Here is a 19,789-nt window from a genome sequence, read left to right as displayed (position 1 = left end):
ATATATATATATATATATATATATATATATATATATATATATATATATATATATATATATATATATATATATATATATATATATAAAACCCACTACCGGTCATAATGGAGAATGTCAATCCCAAGCGCTGGTAACGCCAGGCCCATACCCACCAGCATTGCCACCACCATAGTAATCAACAGAAACACCACTGCCACCTCTAGAATAGGAGCCATCCCTACGGAAGTCGCGACCACCAAACCTGCCTCCCCCTCCTGACCGACGGTTCCTTCCCCCACCACCATAGGATGATCTAGCAGCATAGTGTGATAGCCAAGCAGGGACTTCCTGGTTTGATTCTTGCATCAGCTCAGCCAGCGCCCTTGCTAACGATGAATTGTTCTCGTTGAAGAACGCAGTTGCCAAGCCAGTATTTCCTGCTCGCCCAGTTCGTCCAATGCGATGAACATAGTCATCTATATCATTGGGCAGGTCAAAGTTGACTACATGAGCAACATGAGGTATGTCAAGGCCACGTGCAGCAACGTCTGTAGCAACCAAGATTGGAGTGATACCACTCTTGAAGGATCTCAATGCTTGTTCTCGCTCCTGCAGCATCGATCCATTGAATGTTTAGTAAACAACAGATCTATCCTTCAATAATGACAATGGCATATATGTCCAATATAATATTCATTGAATCAGCAACATAAACATACTGCACACTGCAGCAAATAAGAAGAGATAACCTCTGATCAATAAACTGAGAAGGAATGATGACCATTTGGCTATGTTACCTCGACATTCCTAGAAGTCCAGTGTGTCCATGTCCAACTGTACCAACACCAAAACTTCTCGACACACTTAGATATAGTTATTTTTGAACTTCAAGAAAGTGTCCAGGACTACTACAATGTTGAACATGGCCCGTCAAGTATTGGACAGTCTAGGAGTAGTGTATAGACAATTCAATAATATCCTGCCAACCAGAAGCCTTAAGGCCTAGATATCTAGACACTTAACCCAACCATATTAGCCTAGCTGTATACTAATCTGTCCTCACGTAGCATGCAACAGAAAGCAATCTCCAGTTTACTTTGCAGTTTTCCCTGCACCAACTTTGTGACCGACAAAGAGGATAAATGATCGATCCTTTGGCGCTTAACAAATAAGATCTGGCCAAGCCAGTGGAACCACATGGAGAAATGTTCAGTCTCCACTTTTCACAAACCCAATAGCTCATTAAAAGCATTTTTCACAGAGAAAAAAAAAGACGAAAAAGAGTTTAGACTGACCAAAGGCCCTCTGCCTCTTCTTCAGGATATAGACAACAGGGACCTTTAGATGGTTTGACGAGATGAGCAGGGGCATAGGGATAAAACATCCGCTCTGTTTAAGTTACTCAACAAATAATAAATGGAAGAATATCTACCAAGTAAAACAATCCACTGAATGAACTTTCATTTTTGGTGTCTTCTGAACCTGGGACGCCCCACCCCCACCACCCCAAATGTCTAACCGACATGGTTATCAGTGATAAGATGGATGTATACTTTGGTGTGTAAAAATATATGTGTTCTTCAGTTGTACATGTATATATATATGTATTTTTCATGTATGTGTGTATATATATATATATATATGTGTGTGTGTGTGTGTGTGTGTGTGTGTATAGTTTATTTATAATGATGTAATAGTTAAATACCCATTAGGGCTTTTTGGTCATTTCAGTCCTTGTAATAGGTTGTAACCATTAGGAGCACATTAATACTTTTGTCATTTTTTTTGTCCTTTTCTGTTTTTATAGGAACTATTTGGTCAAATACCAAATAGAGTTGTTGGGTTCTTTTTTGAGTAGTCAACATAGAGTTGACTAGTCAATAGAGTTGTTGGAACAGTCTACAAACTATATTGAGGTCTCTCTCTCTTGTATGTGTACAAATAGTGGTTTTTATCCCCCCTTCATTTCCTAGTGCTTCTCTTAAGCATTCATGCTCAATAAGATGAATATTTTTTATATTTTGTATTATTCTCTTTAGATGTCGGTTTCATACTCTTTTAATGGAATTGTGGGGTTTTTGTTTTTCATTTCAAGTTCTTTAATGTCTTGAATGCACTTAGTGCTTGTGCCGTGTCTTTGTGCTCTTGTATTGCCCCTTAGTTAGACTTATGTATGTGCATGTGCACTTTGTGTTTATGATCTTATAAGTCCTTAGAATCCCTCGTTTTGTATTTTCGCATATTTCATTACATGGTATTAGAGCCAAGAAATCCTTGGTATTTTGCCTCTTTTTGGTCTTGATATTATTTAGTTTGAGTTTGTGCTTCTTGAAGGATTTGCAATCATTGTGTGGCTTGAATTCAAGGAAAATCTTGACCCGGTATGTATCTTATATCTTTAAGTGTTACTTGTATTATCTATCTCATGCATTATGGAGAAAACACTCATTTTCCTTATCTTTGAAAAATTATTTGTTATTTTATAAAAAAACTAAATCTTTAAATGTGCTTTTAAAAAAATTATCGTTACATTTATTTTTATTAAATATTTTATAAGGTTTATAATATTTGTTTGATCTTGTGAAATTATATATATATATGTGTATGCTTTTATGAGATTTAGTTTGAATCTTAGTTTTTCAAAACTTGCTTTATTTGATATGTACGTATATGATCTATGAGCATGTATTGTTGGCATTTAGATGCTTTATTTGAACAATTCATGATTATAAATGTCAAATCATGTTCGTATTTATTATTGAACTTTGTTTTGTTTTTGTTTTTTTGAAAATTTGTCATATATTTTAAAATAAATTGAAATGGTGTTGTGTGTCTTTCACAAGTATGATCTTATAAAATTTTGCTTAACTTGTGTTTAATTTTTCTCTCTTTACTCTCGGTGTATACCTATGTAAAACTTAAAGTAGCTTAGGAAGTATTAAAAATTATGATCTAACTTATGAATAAATAAATTTTATATTAATATTTGATCCATGCGCACTTGTAATTGCCTTACATAATGAATGAGATTGTCTATTCGTGCACAAGGTATTGAGCATGATTTTGTTAAGATTGATGTAATATATGTATATATTTAATAATATATATAATATAATGATATATTATATATTTTTTAATATATATAATATATATATGAGAGGAGTCAAGCTAGCTTTGACTTGCTCCCAACGGCTAGAACTCTAGCCGTTGGAAGCTCTCTCTCCCATTTGAGGCCTTTTCCCTTCTTTTATCCTTCTCCTTTCTTCTCTATAAATATGGGAGGGTACGTGTTTTTGTAAGGTGAGAGAGTAATGAGTAGTATTACGGTTTTTCATTATTTTTCGTTAAGTGCATTGTAGTGAGACTTCAATGTAATTTTATTTTGTATTTCTTTTAATGTCCATTATGAATAAAAGTATTTATTTACATTTTGATATGTCTCTTAAATGTATAATGTTTTGATTCTTGGAGACCATTATGGAGTCTATTGGGATCCGTGCCATTTCATGACATGGTATCAGAGCTATGGCATCATGGTCTTAGAAAGGGTTTGTACTTATGGATGGTATGGACTCAAGGTTTTCGCATTCCGGTATGTATTTTTTATCTTTCTACCTTTATATGTATGGTAGGTGGTTTTTCTAAATGGGTTATGTTAATATTACATGATTTTCTTTTGAAATTAGAATACATAGAGATTGTTATCTTTTGATATATAAAATATATGCTTTTTAATTATGAATATATAGTGAAAAACCATATTTTTGCAAAGATATGTCATGTCTTAAAACTCTGTCTTCATGTTTTACAAAATATTGAATTTCATGTTTTCTTTAATATATGTGTACACATGGATTACCTTGGGATTGTTACTATATTGAGATGTTTCTTTAGGTTACGGTTAATTATGATACCAAGATATTATAGAGATTGTGTCTATCGCCATATAAATATGTTATTTCATGTACATGTGAGTAATATGGCCCTATCATTATAAACTTATTAAGGTTGTTTTTCAAAATTAATGACTTGTGAAATCTCTTGGTATATACCTCAAGTAATTTTTATGAGTGTTAAGCATGACTTATTATCATATACTCGAATGCATATTTTAAAATATTAAATGTGTTTTTCTATTGTGGGTTGTATCCCTTCTCTTAGTAGGTTATTGTGCTTATGCTTCCTATTGAGCATTGTTAAAACTTATTTTTTTCTTTTATACTTAGCACTTAGTCCTTAGTGGATTTATGTGTTTTTTATCTATTGGTGATTTATTGATTTGAGAACTTGTGCACTCTTGCAACTCCTAATGGTTTCTCTCTCACGCACTTTGATATTTTTCTTAGAAATTTCATAATTGTTTTATGACATATAAGGGTTTGTGATTAAAGATCACTATGTATGATATTTCTATATGTAGATCTTTATGGATTTCTACATGTTTGCTCTCAATTGTCTCATAGTAGACTTATAATTTAGCTCTAACCTCTTATCATATGTGCTTTTGTCTCTTTAACGAGACTTGTTGACCTTTTGTATTTGATGTACTTAGTGCACTTGATTATTGTTTATAGATTTATGATCCTTTTTCTACGTAGAATGCCTATATTGGGCATGACTCGTTAACATTTGTGAAAATTGTCATAACATATCATGAATTACATATAATTGCATTAATTGAAATATTATCATGCATATACAACAACAACAACAACAACAACAACTACGCCTTTATCCCAAAACAATTGGGGTCGGCGATATGAACCAACAAAGAAAATCATTCTGGGTCTTCTGCATGAATCCTTCTCCTCCATTCATTTCTATCCAATGCCATGTCCTCGGTGAGGTTCAAAGCATTCATATCCTTTCCTATCACCTCCATCCATGTCTTCCTAGGCCTACCCCGACCTCTTTTAACTAATGTATTTTCCCATTTCTCCATCCTTCTAACTGGAGCCTCATTAGGCCTTCATCGAATATGTCCAAACCACTGTAAACGATTCTCTCTCATCTTATTTTCAATGGGTGCAACGCCTACCTTCTTACGTATCTCCTCGTTCCGAATCTTATCTTTTATTGTATTTCCACACATCCATCTCAGCATACGCATCTCAGCTACACTCATTTTTTGAATATGATGTCTCTTGGCAGCCCAACATTCCGTACCATATAGTAAAGCGGGGGTAATAGTCGTCCTATAAAACTTTCCCTTCAACCGCAATAGCATTCTACGATCGCACAACACTCCAGTTGCACTCTTCCATTTCATCCACCCAACCTTTATCCTATGATTTACATCTCCATCAATTTCTCCATACTTTTGAATGATAGATCCCAAATATTTGAAAGAATCATCCACCAGTATTTCTTTCTCACCAAGCTTCACTACACTCCCATCTCTATTTCGTTGCTTACTAAATCGACATTCCATGTATTCTGTCTTACTCTTACTCAACTTAAAACCTCTTGCTTCCAATGTCTGTCTCCATAATTCTAACTTAGCATTAACCCCAACTCTAGACTCATCAATCAAAACAATATCATCAGCAAACAACATACACCACGGCACATTTTCTTGAATTGATCTCGTAAGCTCATCCATCACTATAGCAAATAGGAAATGGCTTAAAGCAGATCCTTGATGTAACCCAACCGTTATAGGAAAATTGGTTGTCACCCCTCAACAAGTGCGGACATTGGTTACTACTCCTTCATACATATCTTTAATTATACTAATGTACTTAAGAGAAACATCTTTCTTCATCATTGTCCACCAAAGAACGTCCCTAGATACTCTATCGTAAGCCTTCTCCAAATCAATAAAAACCATATGCAAATCTTTGTTCCTCTCTCTATTTCTCTCAATAAGTTGTCTAAGAAGATGTATAGCTTCCATAGTAGATCTTCCAGGCATAAAACCAAATTGATTCTCCGATATCATGACAACCTTCCTCAACCTAGACTCAATCACCCTCTCCCAAAGTTTCATAGTATGACTCATGAGTTTTATACCACGATAGTTTGTGCAATCTTGTATATCACCCTTATTCTTATATAGAGGCACCAAAGTACTCTTCCTCCACTCATTAGGCATCTTATTTGTCCGCCAAATCTTGTTAAAAAGATTTGTCAACCATTCTAAACCTTTCTCTCCCAAACACTTTCAAGCCTCGATAGGTATACCATCTGGGCCAACTGCCCTTCTTGATTTCATTTTCTTCAAAACCTCTGCAATTTCTTTCTTTTGAATCTTGCGCATGAAGTCACGATTCATCTCATGAAAAGGAATGGAAAAGTCTCCAAGATCCTGAGCATGACTTTCATTAAATAGCTTATCAAAATAATTTTTCCATCTCTCCTTAATCTCCTCATCTTTGACTAAAACCCTTTGCGTTTCATCTTTGATACATCTAACCATACCCAGATCCCTCGATTTCCTATCTCTCATTTTTGCAATCCTATAAATATCCTTCTCACCCTCTTTGGTATCCAACTTGTCATAAACCTCCTTATATACCTTATCCCTCGCGTTCCGAACTACTTTTTTAGCTTCCTTCTTTGTTATCATATACTTCTCCAAATTTTCATTATCACGACTTTTACTTAGATTTCTATAACACTCTCTTTTAACCTTAATAGCTAATTTGACATCCTCGTTCCACCACGATGTATCCTTACCTAGCGGTGCACCGCCTTTAGACTCACCCAATACCTCCTTAGCCACCTTTCTCATGCCACCCGCTATCTTATTCCACATAAATTCTGAATCCTCCTCAAGACACCAATCAACTTCCTTAACTACCCGCATATGATTGCATAAATTTTTATGATAAGGTTTTTTACCCAACTTTATTGGATTTGAATTGAAACTTATTCTTTCAAACTGGATATTTGATATGAACTCACCTATTTGAAAAATAAATTATGTGAGTATGTATTGTCCTTTTTATGACATTTGGATCGTCCATCACAAACTTTTATATGATGCATCATTCTTCTTGGCCTTGTTATTGTTGAATCAAAGATGTTTGTTGAGGTGAGTTCTGTGCACCTCGTTTTATGTTATTTTAGATTGTCAACTTGTAGTTTTACTCTAAATGACAGTTATGTGATCTCTGATTATTGCTATGTTGAATCACTCATTTGTTTTTTGTCATTGTCTTTATTATGGATGCTTATAATTATGTGTATCTATGATGGCTATCAATTTTTTGAAACCATGGTGTTTCAAAATATGTTTAAAATTAATATTTTTTTATGACATTAGTGTGTTTCCATTACAAGCCTTCTTACCTCGGGTGTCTTCTCTTTTTTATGTCTCTTATCTAAGTGTTATTGTATGTAGACATAAGATGTTTATTCATACCTTCGTATGTGATTTTATCCCATTGTTTGCTTTATACTCATGTTCTAGTCGCTGATACACTTATTTTTTTAGTGTCATTATATGTAGACAAGAGATGTTTATTCACACCTTCGTGAATGATTTTAGCCCATTGTTAGCATTATACTCTTGATCTAGTCGTTGATAGACTTGTTTTTTTAGTGTCATTATACGTAGACAAGAGATGTTTATTCACACCTTCGTGTATGATTTTTGCCCTTTGTTGGCATTATGCTCTTGTTCTAGTCGTTGATACACTCATTTCAAGTGTCATTATATGTAGACAAAATATGTTTATTTACACCTTCATACGTATTTTTTAGCCCTTCGTTATTCTAGTTGTTGATACACTTGATTTTAAGTGTCATTATATGTAGACAAAAGATGTTTATACACACTTTCGTGTATGTCTTTGGCCTTTAGTGGCATGATGTTTATGTTCTTGTTATAGTCGTTGATACACTTGATATTTGAGGCTTGGGAAACTAGGACGTAATTGCTTGTGGTGGCTAAACCAATGTTCTAATTTACAAAATCCATTCAGATGTTTGAGAATTTTTTAAATCTATTTGTAATTTGTCTAAACTCATTTTCTCTTTTATGAGAAATGGTTGTTGAAATATTTTCATGCATTTTGCATTGTATATGCTTTAGTTGCATGAGTTATCCAATGATTAATTGTCTTGCATAATTTGTATAAGGTTATGTTTTTTTTCAAGCATATATTCAATGAACAAATATAGATTTTGCATATATTGCCCTTTGTTGGCTCTTTGTATTGTCTCATAATGGACCTATACTTATGCAATTTTGTGTTTTTATTGTGCTTTCGTGTCTTTATGTTGACAATACTTGGACTTGTATGTGCTTTTGCACTTTGTTTTTTGTAAATTCTGTATATTTTATTACATGCTTTTCTAAGCATAGTGGCTATTGTGTGCATTTGATCGTAGTGGCTATTGTGTGCATTTGATTTATCCTGATTGTGTGGGTACTTCTATTTTACTTGTGTGAATCTTCATTGGGATTCCCTTGTTTTTTGCTTATTTTCAAGTATGTGTTCTTGAAAGTTTGTTTATTTATTAATTGGTCCATATGTGACTTCTTTATTGATTCTAAATTATTTCATGGTTCAATCATATATGCATTAATTGTTAGTTTAAATATTGTTTCTAATTGATTCATCCTATCTATATTTTCCGTTGTGTAAAGATGGTTTGTTATTGAGTTATTCCTTCGTAGTATTAATAATGCTGAAAAATTTATGATTCATTAATGTCTTTTGGGATAAATATATATGTCCATGATTTTCATTGTTTTCATCTCTCGTAATATTATTCTATTATGGTTGAGTTTGACAATGACTATCATGTTTATAGAGAATGACTCTTCAAAATTCTTACTTTAAATGATTTTGAAAATTGACTTATTTTGTACGTATCTTATGCTTGTGTGCTTGGTCCAGAGTTACCGGAAGCGCCTAGGCAAAAGGGGAAGCGTGCTTCGGAAGCGCGAAACGTCGCGCTTCCGAAGTGTCCCCCTTTTTTGGGAAGCGTGCTTCCCTTTTATGGGAAGCGCTTCCCCCACGCTTCCCCATTTTTTTCATTTTTTTCGCTTCCCCCTCGCTTCCGGTTCGCTTCCTAGGTCGTTTCCGAGACGGTTCAGAATTTTCTTCTAAGTGGTCCCACGCTTCCCCGCTTCCTAAATTTTTGAAAGTGCCTCGCTTCCCGCTCCCGCTTCCCGTATCGCTTCCCGCTTCCTCGACTGGTAACTCTGGCTTGGTCATCCTCTTTCCATAATATATATATATAGTTATTTCTTGTTAGATTGCTCTTGTTTTTTGCTCTCTTTTACAGGTTCTTCAAATATTGACGGGATGAATGAATCTAAAGACATTTTGAGAGTATCAAGGATTGATGATATTGAAGATCCTTTATGTAATAGAACATATGATTGAACACCCCTTGAAGAAGCACCAAATGGACAAACTTGATGAAGTCTATGAAGACATCTTGTGTAATGGGTTTCTTTTTTGTAATTTCAAACTGACAGTGTTGTAAGTTTGAGGGGGGTGTTAAGATTAATGTAACATATGTATATATATTGTTTAATATATATATATAATGATATATATTATATATATTTTTTTAATATATATATATATATAATATATATGGAAGGAGTCAAACTAGCTTTGACTTGCTCCTAACGGCTAAAACTCTAGCCGTTGAAAGCTCTCTCTCCCATTTGAGGCCTTTCCCCCTCTTTTCTCCTCCTCTTTTCTTCTCTATAAATATGGGAGGGTGTGTGCCTTTGTAAGGTGAGAGAATGATCGGTAGTATTAGGGTTTTTCATTATTTTTCGTTGAGTGCATTGTACTGATACTTCAATGTAATTTTATTTTGTATTTCTTTTAATGTCCATTATGAATAAAAGTATTTATTTACATTTTGATATGTGTCTTTTAAATGTATAATGTTTTTATTCTTGCAAACCATTATGGAGCGTGTTGGGATCCATGACATTTTATGACAGATTTCTTATGGGAGTCATCCACTTATGTGGTCCTTTTGTGTGACAATAATTATGTTATTGGGTGTTTCGCTTATTGGTCCTTTTGTGATCTTTATGATTGTGTTGTTTTATTGTTTTATTAGTTTCATGGCTCTTTAATGAAAACTATCCTCCTTGTTTTGCATGAGATTTAAATATTATATTTTTATTGCCCTTTGTGGGTGTTATAAGTGTTTCCCTCATGGTTCACTTTAGTACTTGTCCATTATTGATGGATGTACTTGTCTACTTATATCTTTGGTGGACATGTGTGTTATTGATTCATTGCATATTGGTATATACCCTTAGTGCCTTAATCTATCACTTGCATATATGCATAAATGTGTTCCTATGCATATCTTATGTGATTCTTCATAGCTTTTCTATAAGATATGTAGCTTTAAGTTATTAAGATTATTGCATATTCATGAGTTGTTAATCTTTTTGTGACTATCCATGATTAGTTATACTTGTGTATGCACATGGTTTTCTATATAGTTCTTTGAGAATCTCTATATATGTTTGACCCGCTTTAATGTTATTCGACATTATTGTTTCATAGTAGACTTGTAATTTATATTGAGCTATCAATATATAACTTGCTTATATTGACTATGCATATGATTGCATCAATTGACATTTTGTTGCACATATGATTGCATTATATTCATTCTAAGTTTTCATCTACCATTATTGGATTTGATTTGAAACTTTGTTTTTTCAAATTGGTTCTTATATATGAACTCACTTATTTAGAAATTGATTTATGTGAATATTTATTATCTTATTATGGCATTTGTTTTTGTCCATCACAAATTTTTTATATGATGCATCTTTTGTTTTTGGCCTTATTACTTTTGTTGAACCAGAGTTGTTTGTTGGGGTGAGTTGTGTGCACCTCGGTTTTGTCAGTTTAGATTGTTGGCTTATAGTTTGGCTCTAACTTATGTTTGCTTGATTTCTGGTTTCATGAGTATATTGTATCGCTCATTTGGATATTTGGCCATTTGTATTATGGGTGCTTATAATTATGTCCATTTGTGATGGCTATCTATTTTTTTAAACCATGGTGTTTTGAAAGGTTGTGAAATTTAATATTTTTGCCTTGATTTGTAAATATTTTCCTTACCTTATTGATAAGGTTAGTTTGTTTTTATTACAAGTTCTCTTACCTCGTGTGTTTTCTCCTATTATGCCTCATAACTAAGTGTCATTATATGTAGACAAGAGATGTTTGTTCAAACTTTTGTGTATTTTTTTAACCCATAAGTGGCATTAAGATTACACTCTTGTTCTAGTAGTTGATACCTTTATTTTGAATGTCATTACATATAGGCAAGAGATGTTTATTCACACTTTTTTTGTGTTTGTTTAACCCATGGTTGCCAGTTGAGGAAGCGGGAGCGGGAAGCGAGGCATTTTCAAAATTTTAGGAAGCGGGGAAGCGGGGGACCACTTTGGACCGATTCGGGAAGTGTCTCGGAAGCGTCTCGGAAGCGACCTAGGAAGCGTCTCGGAAGCGAGGGGAAACGAAAAAAATAAAAATAAAAAATACAAAATACAAAAAAATTGAAAAAAACAGGGGAGGCGAGGGGGAAGCGTGGGGGAAGCGAGGGGAAGCGTGGGGGAAGCGAGGGGGAAGCGAGGGGGAAGCGTGATGGGAAGCGCGCTTCCCATTAAAGGGAAGCGCGTCCCCCATTAAAGGGAAACACGTCCCCCATTAAAGGGAAGCACGCTTTCCAAAAAAGGGGGACGCTTCCCCCCACGCTTCGGAAGCGCGACGTTTCGCGCTTCCCCTTTTAGGTAGGCGCTTCCGGTAACCCTGGTTTAACCAATAAGTGGCATTGAGATTAAACTCTTGTTTTAGTAACAAGATACATTTATTTTGAGTGTCATTATATGTAGACAATAGATGTTTTTCATACTTTTTGTGTGTTGGTTTAGCCCATAAGTGACATTAAGATTACACTCTTGTTCTAGTAGTTGATACACTTATTTTGAGTGTCATTTTATGTAAGCAAGAGATGTTTTTCAACGTGGTGAGTTATGTGCACCCATTGGTTATACTCTTGATCTAGTCAGTGATACACTTGTTTTAAGTGTCATTTATTTTTATGTAGACAAGAGATGTTGCTTATTCACATTGTTTTGTGTGTTTTAGCCCATTAGTGACATTATGATTATGCCCTTGTCATAGTCATTGATACACAATTTTTGATTGGATCTCTAGTGAGATGATTGCTTGTACTGGTCAAACTAGTATTAAGATTTGTTAATATGAGAGTTGTCAGTCGAGGAAGCGGAAAATGAGGCACTTCCAAAATTTTAAGAAGCGGGAAGCGCGGGACGACTTAAAAGCAAAGCAGAAATCGTCTCGAAAGTGAACCAGAAGCGAGGGGGAACCGAAAAAGTAAGAAAAATAAAAAAACACAAAAAAATGAAAAAATAAGGAGAAGCAAGTGCTTTCCATTTTTTTTTGGGCTTCCCCATACGTTTTGGAAGCACCACGTTTCGCGCTTCTAAAGCGCGCATCGAGGAAGCGCCCTTCCCCATATGCTATGGCGCTTCCGGTAACCCTGGTTAATATCATTCATTGTGTCATATGAGATTTTTAAATCTCTTCGTAATTTTTTTAAACTCATTTACTCTTGTATGAGAAATGATTATTGAAATATTTTCATGCATTTTGCATTTAATATGCTTTAGTTGCATGATTTGTTTCATGATTGGTTGTCTTGCGTGTTTAGCATAAGTTTCATTAATGTTTGCTAAGCATTTGTTAATGAAGGATATATTATTGTTATTTTGTGAGTTGTTTGTGTGTTTTCTTTGAGATATTGTTAGTTTCATTAATTAGCTTTCTAAGCATATGTTCTTGAAAGATTTTCATTGTTATCTCTTAAAATTGGTCCATAAGTGACTTTTTTACTTGTATAGTTAATATTGCTTTTAAAAAAATTGATCTATGTTTATTTGACTTTTCTTAAATCTTTAGTGAGTGATTGAAACATTTCTTATCTTCCGCTGTGTAAAAATGATTTGTGATTTATACCCTTTTGTGTGTTATTTGTTCATGGTATTGATAGTGTTGAAAATCCATGTCTATTATACATTAATATGCCTTTTATGATAGATATATGTGTGCATGATTTTTTTGAATGATTAAAGTGATTAATGACTATCATGTTTGAAATTAACGATTTTTCAAAAATATTTTTTCTTTAAATGATTTTGAAAAATGCTAAATTACCTTGTTAAATGTTTTTTATATATTGTATTTTTGTGTGTTTAGCCATCCTTTCTCTATTATATATATATATATATATACAATTATTTTTTGTTAGATTGCTCTTGTTAACTCTATTTATAGGTTTTCAAGAATTGATGATATTGAACATCCTTTTTGTAATGGAGCATATGATTGAGCACTTTTTAAAGAAGAATCAAATAGAAGAACTTGATGAAGTCCATGGAGACATTTTATGTAATGTGTTTCTTCTGAGTCACTATAAGTTTGAAGGGAGGTGTTAAGATGTTTGTATACTTTGGTGTGTAAAAATATATATTGTTAAGTTGTACATGTATATATAATTATATATATATATACTTTTTTAGTTCATATTGTATATATATATATTATTATTTATAATGATGTAATAGTTAAATACTCCTTAAGGATATTTTTGTCATTTCAGTCCCTATAATAGGTTGTGCCCATTAAGAGCACATTAGTACTTTTATTTTTTTTGTCATTTTTTGTTTGTATAGGGACTATTTAGTCAAATACCAAATAAAGTTGTTGGGTTCTTTTTTAACTAGTCAACGTAGAGTTTACTAGTGAATAGAGTTGTTGGAACAGTCCAAGCACCAACTGCTCTATTGAGGACTCTCTCTCTTTTGTATGTGTATAAATAGGGGCTTTTATGTTCTTTCAATTACTAAATCTTCTCTTAAGCATTCATGCTCAATAACATGAATATTTTTTTATGTTTTGTGTTGTTCTCTTTAGTTCTTTAATGTCTTAAATGCACTTAGTGCTTGTGTTGTGCCTTTGTGCTCTTGTATTGTCCTTTAGTTAGACTCATGAATGTGCATGTGCACTTTGTGATTATGATCTTGTAAGCCTTTAAAGGCTCTCATTTTGTATTTCGGCATATTTCATTACAATTAGCACAGTTGCATATTGATCACCTCATTGATGCAGAAATAGTGCTCCATGAAAAATTTACCTCACTACTAAATGCAATATGACCATCCTAGAAATGTAGAGTTTGGACCGACAGCAAACCCCATGCACTATTATTTGTATCATTAAATCACTACTCAATACCCTGTGGCCTGTGGTTCTTAAATGGCAAGTGCCAAATCCATCTTAACGCCAAAACATCCTTCACATTTAGCTTTATGATCACAAACCCCTGTCACTTAGTCACTTATCATCCAAGTTTACCAAGAAGTTACCTTTGCTATTCTTTTGGCATATATTCTATTATTTAAAAAAAAAATCATGCTTTAAAAAACAAGAATGAACTTAGCACATTATATTGGATTCGGAAAAATGGTTTTGACCGACAAAGAAAACAAATGGCTTTACGGTTAATATTTGACCTAGAAAAAATAGATGTGCAATAATATGATATTAGTAGACATCACTAGTTATCAACTGTGAGTATTCTTTCTGTAAAAAAAGGGTGTATTTTGCATAATAGCGGACTTACATAAAGTACCCAATTTTTAAATGATTTGACCTCTATATAGAAAATATTCAAAAGATTGGCTGATTATCATAGAACTACACCTTTGCTAAATTTATTTCCCTGATCAGATCAGCTAGTTTTCAATAAAAAAAAAACATAAATTGCTGTCATTGACACAACTGGGTTGCAAGTCACATATTTGCAGACAATCTGGTGAAATAAGTTGGGTGAAACCTTCATGATGACACAATTTCTTAACACAAATCAAAACCAAATACCTGCACTTGGTAAGAGTATTTTGAATAATTAACAAATCTTTAAAACTTACCGGCTGTGTTCTATCACCATGAATTGTGGTTGCTGGAAATCCGTTCATACATAACCAGTGCTCTAGTGAATCAGCCCCTTTCTTTGTCTCCACAAAGACTAAAGTTAAGGATTGCTGCAGTGCCCACAGAAAGTCATTAATTATGGATACAACCTCATAGCCAGAGTGGCTGAAACATAGTTCTAAGCTCTTTTAGCATTCCGAAATATTATTTTAGGTTATTTCCCTATGAGCTTAAAGACAAACTAGAAATATGTCATTCAACAAACTAGAAATGAATCACTATACAAATGTCAAATATATGTGAAACCCATCTGTCCCAACATTACCTTGCCATGAGTTCCATTTGCTCTTTGAGCATGAAGGAGGTCCATTAGATGGCTCCTCTTGTCAGACTCATTAACGAATTCCACTCTTTGAACAATCAAATCAGTGCTTGAACCAACCCTCCCCACAGCCAGGAATATGTAGTTTGAAAGGAAATCAGAAGCCAATCTCTGGATACACAAACCGATAAAGAAGCAAGTAAAAGCATCTAACACAAATCTAGGATTCAAATAGATAAATAGATAATGGCTAATTAATCATACAAAGGGAAACAACGCTATATGATAGCATGTACAAGAAAATAAAATGCAACAAATGATCATATCATATGCTTGCAGAAACAAGGACAATAATCATAATCGCACCTGTATCTCCTTTGGAAATGTGGCACTAAATAGCATTGTCTGCCTGTCACCACGTTGTGGCATATCCATTTGCTCAACTATTTTCCGAATTTGAGGCTCAAAACCCATATCCAGCATCCGGTCAGCCTCATCAAGTGCTAAGTATCTCACCATTTGTAAGGAAACTCTTGCCCTCTCCAGCAAATCTACCAAACGTCCCGGGGTTGCGACAAGAATATCAACACCCCTCTCCAGATCTCTCAGCTGAAAAAAGAGAAAAACAGTAATAAGACAACTACCAAATGTCTTGGGGTTACAACAAGAATACCAAGACCCTTATCCAGCTCTCTCAGCAGAAAAGAGAGAAAAATAATAATGAGACAAGTATGAAAACTAACCCTAGTGTTATAAAGCAGCCTAAAATTCAGAATCCTACCCATGGTGCTAAATATTGACAATATTTCGAAAACATCATGTTTTACAAGTTCGCTAAAATGCTGCAAAAAGGTAGAAATATAACAACATTTTCAGGCCCGAAGTGAACATGCACTTTTATACTTATTTACTTTAAAAATTCTAAAATTTGCCTTAGAGAAACGAAAGACTGATGTTACCATTAAAAAAAACTACATAATAAAAACAGAATAACTTCACACATAAATGAGATATCAAGTTACCAACACTGGGAAACTAAGAAGCATGATGTTTAGATGCAAAAATGTTTCCATCTTAAGGACTATTATTCAAAGAAATCATGTTATTTACAGTTAAAATATGATTCCAATTTAGATGAATGAGAAGGTGACCCTTGATGTTAATAAATGGACAAGATTAGGAAGCATAAAGAACTAAAGATATCCTCTACAGAAATATATAAAGTCGCTATGAATAATAATGATATGCATAACCTATGGTATGAAATTTAAGTATCTCATAAAATCCTGGAAAATAAAATCCATAATTTCAATTAACTTAAACATTCTATAACTGCATCATGTGGGATGATGCACCACATCTTCCAAGTACAGCAAGTAAGAAAAAAACATGTCATATAATTTATAATAAGAAAAAAAAAACACGAACAGTTTTAGCATATAAAATGCAAAAACAAATATGTAGGGCCAAAAGCATCTTCATTGAAGGCAATAAGTAAAAAAATCCATGGCTGATCATGTCATTCTGTTCATAAGTAGCCTTCTACTGCCTTGCTTCAAACAAAGTTTTACCATAACAAACATTTTAATTCAAGAATCTTGCATTGATTCAACATGGATTTTAACATGAATAGTTATTGGTTCATTCAATATATTAGTACTCCATATTATGTATCAATCATTTTGTTCTTTTTTTGTTTTTAATATTCTCTATGGACACATCCAAATCCAGCAAATATCCAGTCAGACCCAGATTCTGAAATAGATGACCTTGATTTTATCGTTTAGAAGAAAGGTGAGAAAACAACAACATAGAATAGGTCAAAAGAAAAACAAATCATACAAGCATATAAAATTATAAATATACAAATATGTGCATTCTGCTTAGGGAGTAAAACACAAAAGAATCAGACTTTGTGTTGACCCTTACAACACATAGCATACAGATAAACAAACATGCCCCAATAGCTAATGGGTGCTTCTACCAGGCCCTCCTACTGATGTTGTATCTGTATTGTACCTGTACTAACATTGACTGCTCCTAGGTACGGATCAATTGAGTTTTGATCTTGACCTATTTTATCCATCTTATGACCCAATCAATGTGTAGCCTACCCTCCACAACAAAACTGTCTGCTTTTAACTATATATTTGTTGATCGTTATTTGTAAGTTAACTCCATAATTTGACATGGCTTGGACTTCTAGTTTGTAATAACTTCATATCTAAAGCATTTTGTAAAATATAACATAATTGTGCAATATATATATAGTAATGATAAGGTGCTCCTGAAGCACCTACTCCCACCTAATAAAAGCTTTAAATTTTCATGATTCTGAGCTCTTTTTGCTGATCAGACCCTATAGATATGATCAACATGCATTCTTTAGTTGAAAACAAGTTTTGGATCATGTGATTATGGCATATATATAGGTTTTTCAAGATCTTCAAAAATCAATGGCTCACAATGTACCAAATTTCATGACCTAAAAAAAAACCTATTTTTATGTCAAAAAACATGATCCAAAGAATGGTTCCTATCAAATAAACTATGCTGAATACATGTATCTATAAGTTCTGGTTGAGATGATGCAACCTGCACCAATGATTTTTAGTAAGTGGGTATAGGTGTGGTCAGAGCACCGGAGCATTACTCATATGTGTCTGTGTAATAAAATATATGGACCGGATTAGCAACTATTTAATATTTTAAAAGTAGATGACAATTTCCAGTGACCTCTCACCACATTGAGAGGAAGTCAAACACGTTTCCCATTTGTGTGTCAATAAGATTTTCCGAACTACTTGTACATCCTTGTCAACATTCTTATTTTATCAGTATTGCCCCAATATATGCCAGTGAACCTTTATTCAACAGTTTCACACTCTATCATGCCCTTCTTATCCATAACACACTATTCCTTCTGAAAAGAAAGTGTTCAGCTAAAAATGCATTCAAGAAAAAAATATGAATTCGTGTTCGCAATGTCAACCAGCAATGAAACATCGAGTACAGTCATACTGATCTGAACTAGTAACTTCGTGTTGAGTTAAAGGAAAAGAAAAATCCACTGTGCATCACAGGACAATGTGCAATACAAAAATATAGATACTTCATCATGTAAGACAGCCCAAGTCACGATTATGCAGGCACAATTACAGAAGCCGAATCAGAGAGATATAAAAAAGGAAAACGATCACAGAAACCTGTTGATTTATTGGCGCTCCTCCGTATGCGACGACAACTCTGACGCCCGTTTGATACGAAAACTTTCGCGCCTCCTCGTGTATCTACTTGGCATTACCAACGATCCCTCAGTAACAAGATTGAATCAATGTATCGAAGCACCAAATACAAACTATAAATCAGTAGAACTCGGAAAAGCGTGAGAGGTCAAGAGAGACACCTGGCAGGAGAGCTCTCTCGTGGGAGAAAGAATGAGCGCGAGGGGGTAGACGGTCCTTGAGCCTCGCGTCGGTCTCTGAGGGGGCTCACCCTTCATGATCCCACTGATGATGGGGAAGCAGAAAGCCGCCGTCTTCCCCGATCCCGTCTGCGCGCACGCCATGAGGTCTCGGCCTGTGAGCGAGATCGGGATGGCGTGCCGCTGCACCGGCGTCGGCTTCACGTACTTGCACCTCCGGATGTTCTCGTTTAGGGCATCGCCGAGGTCGATCTCCGCGAAGGTGTTCACGGGAGGAGGGACATTAGCGCCGCTGGTCTCCACCGGTATGTCCTCATACGCATCGAAGTTGATCCCGGTGTTCTCCTGCTCGCTGAACGCCGGCTCGGCCGCGTCGTTGTTGTCGAACGGATTCGCCTCCCTCTCCCTCCCCCGATCCCATCCGCCCCCGCCGCCGATTCTGTTGTTCCATCCTCCTCCGCCACGTCCGCCTCCGTCGCCATAACCCGACCTTCCCGAATCGCGTCCTCCCCAACGGCCACCGAAACTGCCATTGCTGCCATCGGCGCCACCTCCGCCACCGGATCTGAAGCCGGTAGAGGCGTCGCTCGAGGGAGGAAGAGGGTCGGAAGCCGGTAGCGGGCGGCTACGCAGATGTGGCGGAACGTACGATGACGTGCGCACCGCCGGCCGAGAACCACCGCCGGTGGCGGTGGACGGAGGTGGAGCGACCACATGTTCAGCAGTCGAATTCGAGACGGAATTCGCCCAGGATGATCGCATAATTGAGGATTGACGCGCCTTTTTGCTTCCTTCTATCTCTTTCTCAGAAAACTAACCCTAAAATCCAACCGAGGAAGAAGCAATGCTTTCAGAAGAATTACAATGCCACCACCTTAACACCTTCTGCCACACTTTACAAGCACCGATAAAACGAAGAAAAGACGATAACCTATATCAAGAGTCCTACTTGGTTCAAATCACAGAGAGAATGAAACCTACAAGGAAACAAATAGGTGACGGAACGGGTCCCCTTTTCCTTCCTTCTTCATACGTGGTATCAATGGGTCGGGTTTTTTACCCGGACTCGACCCATACCAAACCCTATAGGATCAGGGT

The 19,789-nt window shown here is 35.1% G+C and overlaps 2 protein-coding genes across 2 annotated transcripts in view; both read right to left on the bottom strand.

Annotated features, from left to right (window-relative positions):
* Positions 1 to 15,876, bottom strand: part of LOC149829096 (ATPase 11, plasma membrane-type-like) — a 33,385-nt gene extending 17,509 nt beyond the window's left edge. The window contains exons 1-4 of the mRNA XM_090017893.1: positions 15,634 to 15,876; positions 15,271 to 15,438; positions 14,942 to 15,055; positions 153 to 588 (exon numbers count right to left, since the gene is read on the bottom strand). Coding sequence (XP_089874019.1) covers positions 153 to 302 — 150 coding nt within the window. The 5' untranslated portion in view covers positions 303 to 588; positions 14,942 to 15,055; positions 15,271 to 15,438; positions 15,634 to 15,876. The remainder of the gene's footprint in view (positions 1 to 152; positions 589 to 14,941; positions 15,056 to 15,270; positions 15,439 to 15,633) is intronic.
* On the bottom strand, positions 345 to 19,453 carry LOC149829095 (DEAD-box ATP-dependent RNA helicase 52B-like). Its single transcript, XM_090017207.1, has 7 exons — positions 18,674 to 19,453; positions 15,634 to 15,876; positions 15,271 to 15,438; positions 14,942 to 15,055; positions 699 to 704; positions 448 to 588; positions 345 to 365 (listed from the first exon to the last, which is right to left on the bottom strand). The coding sequence occupies exons 1-7, from the start codon at positions 19,451 to 19,453 to the stop codon at positions 345 to 347; spliced, it is 1,473 nt and encodes a 490-aa protein (XP_089873333.1).
* Positions 19,454 to 19,789: the final 336 nt, after the last annotated feature.

The sequence above is a fragment of the Nuphar pumila genome, chromosome 9, assembly GCF_984573655.1.
Source record: "Nuphar pumila chromosome 9, dmNupPumi1.hap1.1, whole genome shotgun sequence".
Classification (NCBI taxonomy): Eukaryota; Viridiplantae; Streptophyta; class Magnoliopsida; order Nymphaeales; family Nymphaeaceae; genus Nuphar; species Nuphar pumila.
This window is presented reverse-complemented; position numbering and strand designations above follow the sequence as displayed.